The sequence below is a fragment of the Blennius ocellaris genome, assembly GCF_963422515.1.
Source record: "Blennius ocellaris genome assembly, chromosome: 21".
Taxonomy (NCBI): Eukaryota; Metazoa; Chordata; class Actinopteri; order Blenniiformes; family Blenniidae; genus Blennius; species Blennius ocellaris.
The window spans coordinates 15,495,254-15,511,950 of NC_137670.1; the positions used below are offsets into that span (position 1 = coordinate 15,495,254).

General features: G+C 46.2%; 1 protein-coding gene across 1 annotated transcript; it reads left to right on the forward strand.

Moving 5' to 3' along the window:
• The first annotated feature begins 898 nt into the window (after positions 1-898).
• On the forward strand, positions 899-12,426 carry LOC308145776 (ubiquitin thioesterase ZRANB1-like). The gene is made up of 10 exons (XM_080517331.1): positions 899-960; positions 1,421-2,256; positions 6,015-6,202; positions 6,785-6,938; positions 7,811-7,882; positions 8,675-8,873; positions 9,473-9,593; positions 10,977-11,106; positions 11,241-11,470; positions 11,588-12,426. The coding sequence occupies exons 2-10, from the start codon at positions 1,440-1,442 to the stop codon at positions 11,801-11,803; spliced, it is 2,127 nt and encodes a 708-aa protein (XP_080373457.1). The 5' UTR covers positions 899-960; positions 1,421-1,439; the 3' UTR covers positions 11,804-12,426.
• Positions 12,427-16,697: the final 4,271 nt, after the last annotated feature.

The following is a 16,697-nucleotide window of genomic DNA, read 5'->3' on the forward strand; positions in this document are numbered from 1 at the left end:
GCGTATTTTCAGTTCCCCCCTAATTTATTTATTTAGGTACATTCATTGTAATGAATGTTCTATCTATTTCAATTTATTTTTGCGTTTTTGTTCTCTTCTCAGATGCCACCGTCCTCACAAAATGAGGAATCCCAACTTAATCTCAGAATTTTCAAAAAAACAAAAAAACAAATCTGAACTCTGAGGGGATAGAATTTAAAAGATAACAGAAATGTTTCAGTTGGACCGTGCATTAAATCTCTTGTACCGTTTCAAGTTGTTTTTTGAATACAATTAATTATTTGAACATTGGTGTTTAATGACGCATTCGATGTATAAAAAAAGAAAAAAAAATCTAAAAACATTTGTACATTTCTAAATATTTCAACAAATACACTTAGAATTTGTATTTATAATGATGATAAAACATTTCCCTTTGCATTAGAGTTGTTCATTTTTTAACGGTGGTAAAACATTGTTGCATGCAACGAGCCAGACGTATGGAGAAGTATCAAAACACTCTTTCTTCCTCTTTCGTCCCCATCTCGCTATGCTGTATAATTTCCGACAGTTTTGAATGTCACACGGCACTTCTTCCCTCATCCAATCAGGTCGCGAGCTGAGCCTCGGGATCGGTGACGTCGGCAGGCCAGCGTTTATTTTGGCTCTGCTACTCATTTGTCTCGCTGTCGCCGCCATTAAACAACACGGAGGCAATGTAAACCATGGAGATTCTCGCGTTTGTGCCATGAATCGCGGCGTTAAGAGGCTTTGTCAAGGTGTCTATTGTTCCGCCAGAGGCTAATGTGTCCACGGAGGTGAAAATGTGAGAGGCCGAGAGAGTGGAAATAATTCGGATCGGGAAAGGTTTGATTGAGCAGGAGGAGGAGGAGGAGGAGGAGGAGGAGGAAGGGGGACTGGACAAGAAGGGTTTGTTGTGGTTTTCAGCAGCACTTAAGAGACGAGCGCAGTCACGACACGGTAAGATGTTTACATATTTCGGTTCACATCTCCCGTGTAATTTCATTTTGAGGGATTTTACGCCGCATGAAAGCCTCTTCAGCTATTGGATTTCTCGACGTCTTGTTTGCTACGAGATTAGCTTCGGAGCTAGCAAGCTAAGGCTAAAGATTAAAACATTATTTCATGGTAGCCCAATTTTGTCCCATTTGATGTTTTATGATGCTTGAGCTTTACACGGCTTTGTACAGCTTTGTACCGAGCAGCTGGCAGCAAGTTTCGACCACAGAATGAATTTTCAGGGTTTGTCAGTGAGGCTGTCTCTCTGAATACAAGTTAGTCCACAAGCTGCTGGAACACACCCTCATACTTACCTGTTCAAAACATGTCACCAAGTTATGAGGATTTAACTAATGACTCTAAAGTCTACTGACAAAACTTTTCTTCCTACCTCCACATGTGTCTGGATCTATCACAACAGTTGGACCAACTGATCCAAAATGACAGACCAAAAGGTAAAGTGGGCCTGCGACTATTGCACCTATGAAAACTGGCCGTCTGCAATCAAGTGCACCATGTGTCGTGCACCGAGACTGAGAGGCCCCATCATTACAGAGGAACCGTATAAGAACAGCCCCGACCCGGACCCCAGTATAGATTGGGATCCCCCCAGAACTGAGAGTGGCAGCAGCCTGCTCATCTGCCCGGACTCCAGCGCCAGGCCGAGGGTCAGGTCAGCCAGCATGGCTGAGCTGGCCAGTAAGTGGTCCTGTCAGATGTGCACCTATCTGAACTGGCCCCGGGCCATCCGTTGCACACAGTGCCTGTGTCAGCGGCCGAGGACCAGCAGCCCCACGGAGTCCCCGCAGACCTCGGGCTGCCGTCCAGCTGTCCACTCTCCCGTGGACACCTGTGAGGAGTACAATGACAGGAACAGACTCAACACCCACCAGCAGCACTGGACATGTACAACATGCACATACCAGAATTTGCCCAGAACTGCAAAGTGTGTCGTGTGTGACCTCCCCAAGCCCATCACCTCAGAAGCCATAGAGCTGGCGGAGTCGGCGGAGCCCTCGACCATGATCAACGAGCAGGACAGGGCTCGGTGGAGGGGCGGTTGCAGTGGAAGCCAGGGTCAGAGGACGTCCCCTCCCATGTCCAAGAGGGAAGAGCACGTCAAAATGGACTTCCAGAGGATAGAGCTCGCAGCTGGAGCCATGAGCAAGGAGGAGCAGGAGATCGACTTCAAGAAATTAAAGCAGATCAGGAACCGAATGAGGAAAACGGACTGGCTGTTTCTCAATGCGTGTGCTGGTGAGTTTTGAATCCCCATTTGTCATTCCTAGAAGGGCTGGACGGTCGGTGCGAGTGCTTTAAAGAATTACAACATACTGCAAATACTTTTTTGCGTTTCACATTTTCCTCCTTGGCTCACCTGATTACTCAGTATCTATACTGCGCTTGTCCCATATGTTGTCACAACAGATCTAATTTCACGCCACCTTTTTGCTTCCTTTCATGAAGTTGAAACTTGCACCAAATGGGGACATCGAATTTATTAATCGCGCACACAAAGGAAACCCTTCCCCCTGTATTTGATCGCTGTGCAGACGGTGCTCCGTTCAGTATTGTTCCAAGGTTGTGTCGTAGTGCCTCACTGTTTAGACTTCGAATATTGGAGTGCTCCTGGAAATCTGCCAAACATGGAGCTGACATGCTCTCTTTACTTTAATTAAAGAGGTGATGCTATCCGATGAAAGCTATTCATTTCGTAGATAAAATATCTGAGGTTAAATGGTGGCGCTCTGAAGACGAGATGCCGAAAAAAAAGTGAAAGGGCATTTGATCCTGCGCCGCGCCGTAATCGCTCTGTCTGGCCTTCGGTCTGCCTCTGAGAGCATCTTTGGAAAAAAAGTGAGAGGGTGCGAGTGCTTCCCAGCTGGTGGGGATGAATGGGCCGTCTGGGCAGCGCAGTGCGAGTGGAGCCCGTGAACCAGGCAGTCTTGGCCCGCGGTCAACAGACCATGTAAACAGAGGTGCTTATGTGCTGCGAGGCCGGGGCTCCCGGGAGGCAGGAATAGCCTTGACAGGACGTGAACTACCGTCAACGGCAACAAACAAAAAAAAAAACCAAAAGATGCACAAAATAACAAAAGCATGAAGACTGCTGCACGTGATCGCTGCCCCAGTGACCTTTGCTCTGGACACTCGTGCATGTTTGTTATTGAGTAAAAAGTTAGACACTCGGTTGGTCTGTAACCTGCTGCGTTATTTAAATCTTGAGCCGACGGTCCGTTTTGTCACGCGTGTTCTTCAAAGCGATTGCGCTCCGAGTCGAGCGCCACATTATGGCGAAAGCATCTCCCCCCCCCCCTCCAGCTCTCAAAAGATGGTCTCGCTTCAATCGACTTGTTTTTTTCCCCCCTCCCACAGTCGTGAACTCGTGTTTATTCAGGAGCGGCGAACTGGAATCAAGATTAGAAGATCCTGTTTAGTTTTACTCTGTCACAAAAGGTAGCAGGCTGTTATCCTAATCTTTTGTTTTGCTTCGACTGTAACAGGGTGGTGAAGTGATGTGCGTCTTCTTTTGATGTTCGCCATGAGGCTGTTTCCAGTTTGACAGCAGTGTGGTTGTGCCGTGTTTGTTCTTCCCCAAGTGCTGGAATGTCGTGTTGGCCACGCCAATAGATTTGTTGGATCTGCTCTCGCAGCGTTAACAGCCTCCTCGAGCCGCGAAGAGACGACCGGCGATCGGCGGATTTACAGCAGGTTCTTGCGGCGACTCGGTGGAGAATCGCGGCAGATGTGCTAAACAAATGTTAGCTTCGCAGCTTTCGCTGCCTGTGTTATGTACAAAAAGGGAAGAAAAAAAAAAGAAAAAAGAACCTGATCAGACCAGAGACATGCTGTAGGGGGAAATGAATTCTGTCAAGCTTGCGCATGTCCTCGTCAAACTTGAAAAGAGAAGGCGAAGCATTCTGACATGCGGCTCCGCCGGGGCCCCGAAGGCCTTACAGTTGAGGATTTTGCCCTTTTTCATTATTGCACTTTGTGTGACATTAAACAACAAACCGTCGCGTCTGACGTTCACGACGCCCTACTTCTGACTGTCCAGTGATATTTGTGAAGCCTTCTCAGCGTTTCACACTTCGTTTTTACTAATAATAACTCGCATTGACAGATGTATTTTGATTGAAGCCTTTTGAAAGGGCAATTTTTTTATTTAATCAATTTTAAGTCACAAACAATCACAACACCTTTGTGGTGTGCCAGAGATCACTGGAGGATCGGGGGCCTTTCGCTGCTCTCCGGCTGTCGAAAATAAAATTTGCGTACATCAACAAAAGCACAAGTTACTTATCAGTGTACTAAATGAAAGTTTGGAATCCGCTCTGCTCGACCTGTTTTCACAACACAATTAACCGAACCCACTCAGTCAAACTGTATCCATACAAAGTAGGGCAACTTTTTATTTTTTATTTTTTTGGGGGGAGGGGAGGGGAGGGTCTCCATCTTGGCAGTAACTACACTGTACCCAAACAAATTCAGCATCTATTTATAGATCTGTGTTTGCAAAATGTCACGCAGCATGTGTAACTTGAGTTGGCGTCTGAGGCGAGCGCGTCCCCGCGTTTTGTTTTTTTTCCCCCCGGAGCTACCTCGCCGCTTGGCTCAACGGCGGATGCGGTTGCTGTTATGTACAAAAGGAGGGAAGGGGCGGCGGTAATCTGCACGGGACAGAGGACACTCTGTCCGACGCGCCGCTCTCTCTCTCTGCGACTCGGCGTGCTACGACGCCACAGTGCTCCGTCTGTTCTGCCGCCCGACGGCGTGACGACTGTTCTCACACCGGTTACACGGAGAGGTCGTCAGAAGTGTGGTCTGACGTCAAGACCCATTTTTTCCCGCCGATTTGAATATTTATTGGTTGTCATTGAGCCGCACCAAAGGAGAGCACGGCTCTACGTATTATAGCTTTTTGAGTATAATGTTTAAGTACTTATGCTTCCTTAATAGAGGAGTACTGTGCTTAAGCCTATATTTAATGAAAACCATAATATTTACAGACAGGCTTGATCCTGAGGATTTAGTTTCTACTGCTCTGAGTGTATTCTGTTATACTGTCCCGGTTTTTATATCTCCGAGACCGATTCTTCCACTGATATAAATAACCTCTGAGTGCAGACGGGCGGTGAAGACGATACGGATTAGAAAGCAGTCGGTACTTTGAAATGGTTTGAATGCCTCGTTTGAAAATCAACCGCTATTCCCAAAACCAACAAATCTGGTTTCACTTATTTACCAAATCTGTACAAACTGGTTAGATTTGACACTGGATTCTTCTTTTGAAGCACTTTCTTTTTTCTTTTTTTTTGCTCTGAATCTAGTTTCATGCTTCCATTTGTCAGTTTTATCTGAGGCTTCGCTGTTTTCCACATGCGAGCGTATTTGTCAGACGTTGCTCAACAGCTCAACACATAACCGAGGAACTTTTCACCATTGAGAGCGAGGTTAAATTTAGTTCTGGGGTCTTTTTGTTCTCTCTTTAAATAACCCCACAGAGTCGCTGACCATAGCGTTTTAGTTGTGTCTGACTTTTTCTTAGAGCACACTGAGATCTACGTCCTTTGGGGGGGGGGGGGGATTTCACCTGGAATGAAAGGTTTTGGTTCTAATGACCTATATGCCAAGAACAGAAACGGAGAATCTCAGGTGCACTGGGCAACGTTGTGTTTCAACCATGATCAAATGTGTATTGTTTTCGATTCATTATTCAAAAATGATCTGGTAAAGTCTTAACTCCGCCGTAAAATTGTGAGCGTTTCTTTTTGGACCAGATAAAATAACTTTTTGCTGAAAATATAAGATTTTGCTTTTGTTTTGTTTTTTTGTTTTCCTACTCAAGCATCAGAAAACTGTTTGCAAAAAAAAAAAAATGGAAATGGTGGGCTCCTCGCATACATGAATTCCGGCAGAAGTTTAAGAGTCCATGAAGACGCTGGTCCATTTTTTTATATTTCGCATTTGCCTCTCCTTTTTTTTTGAAAACCTCCTCCGTTTGCCTGCCGCAGGGGTCGTGGAGGGCGACCTGGGCGCAATAGAAGCCTACAAGTCGTCCGGCGGGGACATCGCCCGGCAGCTCTCTGCCGACGAGGTGCAGCTCCTCAACCGGTCCTCGGCGTTCGACGTGGGCTTCACCCTGGTCCACCTGGCCATCCGCTTCCAGAGGCAGGACATGCTCGCCATCCTGCTGACCGAGGTGAGCGTGACGTCGCTCGCCTGTTATTTTGAAGCGGGGGGGGGGGGGGGGGGGGGTCTGCGCGGCACCGCTCCTCCACCTCCACCACATCAGCCCGTAATTGTTCTTCACCGAGGAGGACGACGTACAGCAGATGCTTCTAAGACCTATGATTACAGCGGAAGTGCACTTTGTGGATTAGGCGGAGGATTAGCCCCGCTGTGGTTCTGTCACTGCGCCCTAATGGACCCGGTAATACAACGCCGGTATGGTTTTGCAAGGAGGGCAAACAGTGACTGCGGTGGGAAGTAAGTCGGTGAGGGCGGAAGGAAAGGACGACCTCTTCAGTGTGTATGGCAGGGTGCGATGTCCACTGGAAGACAATATGGGTCACGTATGAAATATTCCAAGAGTGTTTAATAATAGAGAATATAAGATTTGAACTATGAACTTTCCTAAATGCTGTTTTCAGTACCTTTGATAACCTATTTTAATAACTTCGTTTTAGATTCTATAAATTGCATGAATGGGCACGGAAATGAAAGAATCTCATATAATGGTTTCTAAATTCCACTTTGTTTTTTGTGTTTCTTTTTTCCTCAGGTGACCCAACAGGCAGCTAAGTGTATTCCCTCTATGGTGTGCCCCGAGCTGACGGAGCAGATCCGCAGGGAGATCGCCGCTTCGCTGCATCAACGCAAAGGAGACTTCGCCTGTTACTTCCTCAGCGACTTGGTCACCTTCACCCTGCCAGCAGGTACGACATCATGACCATCGCGCCACCGGGGCTTTGTTTACCCCCGCGTTAGAGTCCGTCCCGTCTTTACCGCTGCGTAAATATCACCAACATGTGGCTCTTATTAATAACGACAACAGCCTTTTTTATTTTCATGCAAACATCAGAAGTTGCATTCTGGCGAGGGAGTATATATTTTTTTCTTCCCCCCCGCCCCACATAGAAGAAATATGCATGGTATCAGTGTGTGAACGTGAATGTTTTCTCTTCACCGGAGACCTGGAAGCGCTGGTTCCCGAGCTGGTTCCTGCAGCCTTGCTCGGTGGCGCGGCAGCTCCGCGTCTCGTCCCCGTGGCGTAACGACTGAAACGCACTTCGCTTGAAAGAACTCGCCCCGTATTCCGATTCAGTGCCGCACACAACGCTGCCGGGATAAAAGATTACGCAGGCTTCACCGATGGATTTGACTTTCTTTTTTTTTTTTTTTTTTTTCATGTGTTATGCCAAGTATTCTGCACAGTGAGTTTGGCCAAAGGCCAAGCTGCAGGCCATCTCTCCGTTTCGGTCTCCCCGGCTCTCGGGACACAAGCCAGTGCCATTCACTATTGAACCGGAGAATAGCCACCAGTGTTCTGGCTTTTGTTTGCGCACAGTTCAATACACACAGAAAGCGCAAAGCATTCTGTCCAGAGCTTGTGTTTACTGTGTGCCATTGACAAAATGTCATCCAGTGAATGGAACTTCAAAGAACAGCCCCTTCTGTGTGTGTCATTACTGTAGGGTCTGTGTTTCCCTCAGCGAGCCTGCCATTAGATTATAATGAGCATGAAAACACTGCAGCTTTCACGTGTGTGTGTGTGTGTGTGTGTTTCTGTGTGTGTGTGTGTGTCCAGATATTGAGGACTTGCCTCCGGCCGTCCAGGAGAAGCTGTTCGACGAGGTTTTGGACCGAGATGTGCAGAAAGGTACTTTGGATCCACTCACATTTTGTTCGACGTCTCTCCACGTTCCCGGTCTGAATATTGTGACGTCGTCTCGTCGACATCTGCAACTCCTGCTCCGCCCCGCCAAACAAATCAACAAGCGCTCTGGTTTTTTTTTTTTTTGTGTGTCGAACCAACTAAGCGTCCTCATCCGATGAGTGTAAATAGGTTAACGAGGCACGCTCGTCTCCCTTGCGCATACTTCTATCTTACAAAACGGCGTTCTAATAATGACGACCTCACATGTGTACTGGAGCTGTCAGAGGGATCATGTGACCTAGATAAACGGGGCCAGTGGCGAAAGGGGCTTCTTTCTGAGACTGGATGAGCATGTTTAGAAATAAGATTTTGTCAAGAAAATGGGGGGGGGGGGGGTATAAAAATGTTGAAAAGCAGGTTATGCAACTTGCAGTTTGTCTCCTTAATGAACAGCTGCTGCAGTTTCCACACAGCATCTGTGCCGTCCCATGCTGGCTTTTTTTTTTTTTTTGTAAACCGATTAGAAACGATCAGCTTTTTATTTATTTATTTTTAATTTTTTACAGCACTAATGTAATAATTTGTCACATGAAGGGGGGGAAAAAATGTCGTCCCTATCGTTTTGCTCTCGTTTCGGTTTTTGAAAGCCGTCTCGCCGTCTCTGCAGAATAGAAAATCTCTTATGTGTTCCCGCCGCCAAAAAACAAAAACCAAAAAAAAAACGTATTGATGAAGACACGTGGCGTTGTTAGTGCATTCGGTAGCGTCCTCACAGCAGTTTTTGTCTGCCCCCAGAACTGGAGGAAGAGTCTCCCGTCATCAACTGGTCCCTGGAGCTGGGGACGCGCCTGGACAGCCGCCTGTACGCCTTGTGGAACCGCACGGCCGGGGACTGCCTGCTGGACTCGGTGCTGCAGGCCACCTGGGGCATCTACGACAAGGACTCCGTGCTCCGCAAGACGCTCCACGACAGCCTGCACGACTGCTCGCACTGGTGAGACGCTGGCCGTCGACCCGTCACGGTCGTTCTGGTGGTTTAAAAACGTGCCGTGCTGGATTTCTGGACGGTAAAATGGTTAGACCAGGACTTCCAGTAATGCCGCCGAACATGAAAGCATCAGGAATACACAACTCACCGAGAGTTTCTCCATCTCCAGTGCTTCAGTCCAGCTCACTATTTTTGCATTTTGCCATCCTATTTTCTTCCCACTTCATCTTTTCTTGTATTCTTAATATGCATGTGAGTTTTCCCATTTTGGAAGTTGAACTCTCCCCCACCTCCCGGTAACGGCGTCGTTCAGCCAAAGCGGCGTTGGCATTGGGATCATTTGAACTTGCAGGCTCACAGTCCAAGCATTTCCTCAGGATATTTGCATACTTCCCCTCACAAAGGAGGTTTGCTTGCTTGTGCGGAGAGATGAAATGTGCTGAAAAAGAACATTGAACACCGCTGTGGGGCCATGTGGATACCTTGACTATGTATCCGATGTTTTTTGTTTTGTTTTTTAGAAAATCTGCTCCTCGTGAAAGAGTGTAGGGGAAGCGAGTCATGCGAACTTTTAAAAATAGCCCCCCGTCTGTTCTTTGTTTCAGGTTTTACACACGCTGGAAGGAGTGGGAGTCGTGGTACTCGCAGAGCTTCGGTTTACATTTCTCCCTCCGAGAGGAGCAGTGGCAGGAGGACTGGGCGTTCATCCTGTCTCTGGCCAGCCAGGTGATTATGAGGTTCCTCCTGCTTTACTCACTTCCTCCAGTCGAAAGAGGGGGGGGGAAGCAGCCCAGTGCGGAGAATATAGAGAACTGCTGCTCTCGAAAAGATAAAGCACCAACCTGCTTATATAACTTAATAGTTGAGCGAAGCAGTTTGGACAGAATGTCCTGATATCGTATGCTTGTTGTATCATGTGCACATTTCATGCAACGACATGCATTAAAACGTCACCGACAGTGAATATCACAGAATGGATTGAAATGGGATTAAAGTCGTCTTTGTAACAAGTGACTCTCTGGGAGTTACTCGCTCCGTCATGCTCGAGTCATTTTTTTTTTTTTTTCCAAATTTGCACAGTATGAATGTTGATCCCAGATTAATATGCTGTGTGCGCAATACGCACTCAGCTGGCTTAACAGAGACTAGACTGATCGCGTCTCTAATACGGGAAGATGGTTTTATAAATTGGAAGGAACAAATGTCGATTATAATCATCCCAGAGCCATACGTCGTATCTCCTCTCGTGATCAGAAATCCGCATTCAAACATCTGAGGCTGAGCCCATGTGCTATTAAATATACATAAAAATATACTTCTATAGATTCAGGTCGGATCAAGTGCTGATATCTCGTTATCATGTCGCAGCAACTCAGACCTTCAACTATTCCTCTGCTGCCTCTTTGGGGCGACTCAACACACCACCTTGTGGCGGGGAATTGTATTACAAGATGTTGAAGAATTTTTGCAGAAATTGGCAAGTTTATTTAAAAAAAAAAAGTAGAATTGTCATTTTGAGATATTTATTTGAGATTATGTTGCTTTACATGAAACAAAAGTATTACAAAGGGAACAGGAGACGCAGTTGGAGGACGTACGACGTGTAAGTGGGATCGTGTGTGAATGACAAGGAGGGCATCAGCAATTCCTGTCGATCCTCTAAGATGAAGTCACACATTGACTGACGGCTCATCTCGCGCTCCGTCGCAACATGTGACCCCGGGATTACACGCATTTGTCTCAGAGACGCAAACACACAGCAAAGGCCACCGTGTGGCGAGAGCCAGCGGATAAAATCAGACTGTTTTATCCTCGTCTGATAAGCGAGGCTGAAAGGCTATTGTAAGTGTAGCATTTAAAAAATAATAAAATAAATAATCGAGTCCTGTAATCTGCTTTGGGCGTCCTCACTGGTTTTAGATGTGTTGTATTATCAGACTGTATTTTACACTCAGGCGACGTCTATTTGATCAGAACTGCCGCATGATGTGTCGTTTTCTTCATTTCCTGTCCCGTTGTTGATCGTCGTCCTCTCTCCTCTCCTCTCCTCTCCTCTCCTCTCCTCTCCTCTCCTCTCCTCTCCTCTCCTCTCCTCTCCTCTCCTCTCAGCCCGGGGCCAGCCTGGAGCAGACCCACATTTTTGTCCTCGCACATATTCTTCGAAGACCCATCATAGTCTACGGAGTGAAATACTACAAAAGTTTCCGTGGGGAAACGTTAGGATACACTCGTTTTCAAGGTGAGGCATCGACAGTTTTAAGGGCCGTCTGGATTGCTGAATAAATTCGCGGCGTATGCCGTTCTAGCGGCGTGTGCTCTTGATCGCACGCGACGGGAATAGTGATTGCAGCTCGTGTGTGTGTGTTCTGTCAGGTGTGTACCTGCCTCTGCTGTGGGAGCAGAGCTTCTGCTGGAAGAGCCCCATCGCGCTGGGCTACACGCGGGGCCACTTCTCGGCCCTGGTGGCCATGGAGAACGACGGCTACGACAATCGCGGTGCGGGCGCCAACCTCAACACGGACGACGACGTCACCGTCACGTTCCTGCCGCTGGTGGACAGCGAGAGGAAGCTGCTGCACATTCACTTCCTGTCCGCGCAAGAGGTGGGCGCCGGCGTTCAGCCGCGGTCACGTTTTCACTTCTGCTGATAAAAAAAAAACAAAACCCCGACACCTCATATGACTCGTTCTGTTGTTGTTGTTGTTGTCGTCGCTCCTCAGATGGGCAACGAGGAGCAGCAGGAGAAGCTGCTGAGGGAGTGGCTGGACTGCTGCGTGACGGAGGGCGGCATGCTCGCCGCCATGCAGAAGAGCTCCCGCCGCCGCAACCACCCGCTGGTCACCCAGATGGTGGAGAAGTGGCTGGACCGGTACCGGCAGATCCGGCCGTGCGCCTCCCTCTCCGACGGCGAGGAAGAGGACGACGAAGACGAATGAGTCAAGAGACGCCATAAGAGCTCCCAGCTCTTGACGGACGTTAAAAACTTTTTCTTTTTTTTTTTTTTTCCTTCCCCCCCCCCACCACCACCCTCCTTTTCTCTCAAATCTTCAACTTGTAATAATGCATGTGTTCTGTGAGCCCTGTGGTAGAAACCATACCAGCACCATCCACCTGATCCCTGATCACTGCTCCACCCAGTGTGGTCTCTTCGCCCCGCTGTCCCCCCCAATGCTCCCCCCCCTATCAGTAACCGGCTCCACGTGGGAGGGATACTAGAAGATATAGGAACATATACTGTATTTAAGAAGAAGAAAAGGAAAAAAAAATCCCGACGCTGCACTAGAAGAAGACTTTAATTTCCAGAAATTGTTCTTCGAACCTGAGAGGATGCTTTTCTGTGTGTGTGTGTGTGTGTGTTTTCAGATTTAAAAGAACACCTGCCCCCCCCCACCCGATTGCCGATCCCTCTTGCGAGCCCCACTCTGCCGTTTCGGTTTATTTATTTGTTTAGGAGAGTTTAGCGCGCGGAGGCGGTCACTTCTGTTCTGCCCCGTTTTATCAGTTTGATCCGTACAGTCTTGAAGTCTTTTTTTTTTTTTAATTCTAATTATTTTGCGCAGATGATACCTGCAGTCTGTGAGGGGGGGGGGGGGGGGATGAAGAGGAGTTTACTGACATTTTAAGCGTGACTTGGTATTTCCTGTTAGAGTGGGTGGTGTTGATGCTGGTGGGGGACGAGACAAAGTCAAAACACTCTGCTCTTTTCAGTGGAGAGCGTTAACATTAAATTTGACTCACTTGCATCTACTTTGTTGGCGTTTGTTTATTTTTCCCCCCCCCCTTTTTTTTTTTAACACATTGAGTTGAAACTTTAATTATTGAAGCGGCGTTACAGATCTGCCACAATTAATAGATTATTACTAGTTTATTGAATATTTTATTGACTTGATTACTGACGGGACCCTGAAGCATGAGGTGGAGCTGCTGGCGACGAGGAACAAAACTGACTCTTTCAAAAGCAGTTAAATGAATCTCACTAGGCCAGAGCGCTAAGATATTAACGTAAAACACCTTTAAGTAACATCTCAGAAGATGTCCCTTTGTTTTAGGAGAAAGAATTTCAAGTACACTCTAAAAAATGTCACATTTACGGCAGGGTTTGTTTTTTTTGTTTTTTTTAATACAAATAAGCACTTTGACATGCTGCAAGTTCAGCAGTACAAACTTGATGCTGTTTGTTCAATATTTTTTCCCCTCAAGAAGTTTAAAATGCATTTGCAGGGAAATGTGCAAACAGAAAACAAGAACAAGTGATGTACTGTGAGATTAATACAAGATGAAACAGCCGGCAGTGTTAACTTGAATCATGGCCGTGATAAAAGTAATAAAATAAAGGGGGGGGGGTTCAAGTAATCTCTCCATCTCGGAAGACATTTTTGTCCTGAAAATAAAAGCACTACGGTACTTAATTTAACGGTATAGAGAACGATCAGGCTGGCAGACGTCTTGAGCAACGACGCCATTATTAAACGACGGTTATGAACCTGGCCGAAGGTTTTCACAGTCCGCTGTTTGCGTTTCGAACGGAAATTGTGCAAGCCGACCACGCAGACGCCGGGCGACTCCACCGCTCTGTGACGTGACGTCTTCATCCCACGCTACGAGGAGAAAGTCGTCCAAAGGTGGGGGAGACAATCAATGATGCACAGAGGTGGATTTTTTATTTTTTTTTCATACACTGGATGGAACTACACGCAGAAGGCCTCCCCCAGCCAGGCTTTGACCGAACTCAACCGCACTGTGGAAAAATCAAGCAGTCGGCGCAGACGGCTGGTTTGTCAGAATCGTATCTTTTTATTTGAACTGCCACTGAATGCTAAATGTTCACCTTGTACAAGAAACAAATACAAAATACTCACACTAAAAACAAAACATACTGCTGCTGCCTCTTCTGCTATTGTTGGGACACTAAGTAGGAGTTTCAGCTATTGCTCTTACAGAGTACAGGACGCCCCAAACAAAAAATAAAGAAAGAAAAAAAACCTGGCCTTCGATAGAACAAAGAAAAGAAAAATATAAGGAGGAGGAGGAGAGAGAGTGAGAGAGAGAGAGAGAGAGAGAGAAAGAGAGAGAGAGGGGGTGGACCACATAGGACTATGGTTATAGGAACATTTAACTAGGCAATACAAATCTAACAGGACTCTTCAAAACTCTTTTAAACACCAAAAAACGTGGGATGCGCCTTGTATATAAAAATACCACAATAGAGAGGATGATGGAGGAGAGAAAATATTCAGACTAAACAACATTATTAGTCTTATCTTTTTTTTTTCCTCAAAGACAAAAAATCTCTTAGGGTGGGAGAGAAAAAAAAACACAAGAACTGCAAAAAAGTGTTTTCCTGAGTCATTAAGAAATTAAGTTCGCTTCAACCCTTTCCTGCCTTTAAGTTGGAAATGTGCTCAAAGAAGTGTGGAAGCCACAATCTCTGCACAGTGTTTTCTTCTGCACGCTGACCTCGCCGATAATAATTTAAATAGAAAGTGACATACTTTAGCTGGTGACTTAACAAAAAAAAAAAAAAAACCCTAAAACTTCAGATACAATCAATAAACTGGATGTAAAGTGGATTTTTTTTTTTTGTTGAGGTGAGCATCAAACAATAAACCTTCAATATGTTGCACCAACTAAAAAAAACAACAACAACCTCATTAGTCACGTGTGCAGAGGAGAGAAGAAGAAGAAGAAGGAAAAAAAACAAACTCCTCACAACTGTGTGGATGCGCCCCCTGGTGGTGGACACGTGTAACCGCAACTGCGCCGATCAGGAAAGGGTTAAAGTCGACTTGAGATTACTTTAACTGATGAGCAATCTTTTCTTCTTGTTTGATGAATGATAAATATATATATAAGTCAATAATCCATTTTAAGTCATTCACACTGACGATAGAAAGAAAATAATAATAATAATAATAATAATAATAATAATAATAATAATAATTCTCTTCTGAGGCATAATGAGGGGCCTAAACAACACACACTTGTTACATAAGGAGGAACTGGGAGGGGGGTGGGGGGTCCGATCTGGAGAGTCTGGGTGGTGGTGGTGGGGGGGGGTAATAAGGTCCAGTAGCACATGATGCCAGAGATTTTTCTCTTGTTCTTCCACTGGTGAGTCGAGATGTGGGCCTACATTTCCCATGAGGTGTACTGGGGGGGGGTGGGGGGTGGGGGGTGGGGGGTGGGGGGGGCAGAGTCTCATCGGGTTTTACCCCGGAGCACTAAAAACACTGGGACTCTGTGTCCACAATCATAGGCATGTCCCGAAGAAACACAGGCAAAAAAAAAGAAAGAAAAAAAAAGAGAGAAAACAACCCATCATCATCATCATCATCATCATCAAAGAGTAGAGTCGATACTGAACCGAAGAGACAGAGAGTAAAAACTAAAACGTTAAAAGTACAAATCCTGGGGAACGACTGGCGCCGCTCCCAGTCGCCGGCTGGTTCCAACCCCCAGCCGCCGCTGTGTTGTTTCACTGTCTCTTGGTCCCAGTTGGTCGGTTTGCCTCGTGATTGGTTGGTTTTGCGAGTGCCGGCGGGTTTTCGCTCCGCCGCCGGGGGGGGCGGGGGATGGGAGGGGGGGTCCCTTCTTGCTGCTATTGCTCGGTGAGGTGCTCTCTGGTCTCGCCGTGTTTGGAGGGCTGGTTGGGCGACGGGGCCTGGGAGGGGTGTGTACCGGAGGGCAGGGTGTGGGGCGATGGGCACCCCACCGGGCACCATGCCCTCGAGCGCCCCCGGGATGCCACCTGGAGCTACTCCTACCACGCCCGGAGGGTATCTGAGGGCGGGAGAGGTCAGAGGTCAGAGGTCAGAGGACGGCGGGACCCGCGACGGTCATTCCCTCTGAGATCCTCAAACTCGGGAGACGTTTTTGCCACTTTCATCTGAATAACATTAGTCTGCAGCCACAACATCAACATAATGTCACTCATATAGGTAAATATAGTGTTTTACACATTTGAACCACTTCCACGCAATATTAAAAGGGTTTTTTATATTTAATTTCTCCAGCAATGTGAGGTATTTCAGAGCATTCAGCATTCTTATTTTCTCTCCACACATTAAACTTGCAGGTGAAGCGTCATTAAAATCAGGACACTTTGGATTTAAGTGAAATAAACAGATGATTTGTCGAGCCACAGGTTACTGGACTCACCAGAGGTACGTGAGCGCCCTCTAGTGGCGACATGGATGAAAGTCATAGGACTAAAAAAAAGGTGTAATCTATAAATAATACAAATTCAAACTTTAAAATGAAGACTTTGTTTTAATTTTCCTGTAGTGATGAAAACCATCATGCTTTGGCTTGCTGTAGTCTATCTTTTCAAAATACATTCACTACTGCTTTAAACTTCTGTTTAAATGATATTTCTTTGACTATTTGTTCTGAGTAAATCATTAAACGATGAACATTTATGTGTAAAGAACATTAAGATTGAGTCTGATTAAAGTGCAAATATTCAGCAAGAAAGTAATTATATGATATGAAGAATCATATAGCAGCTATTTTTTTAACATTATATAACGATTTGATTTTCTTGGAATAATAATCTTGGAGTTTCAGACTTTTTCACCAACATTAAACGCTCCCATAAGAAGTTTTGCACGCTCACTTAATAAAGAAATGACTTCTTTATACACAAAGATCCTTGATATCTACTGGATTTATGCTTTCTTACACACATTAAAGTGTCGCAGCCTCTGAGTTATAATGGTACAAGTAACAAAAGGAAGCACTGTGTCTCATCATGACTTCAGCTCTTATTAAATTATTGTTTAGTCTATAAAATCCACAGAACGAGAGATCGTTGGCAAGGTTATAACTGTG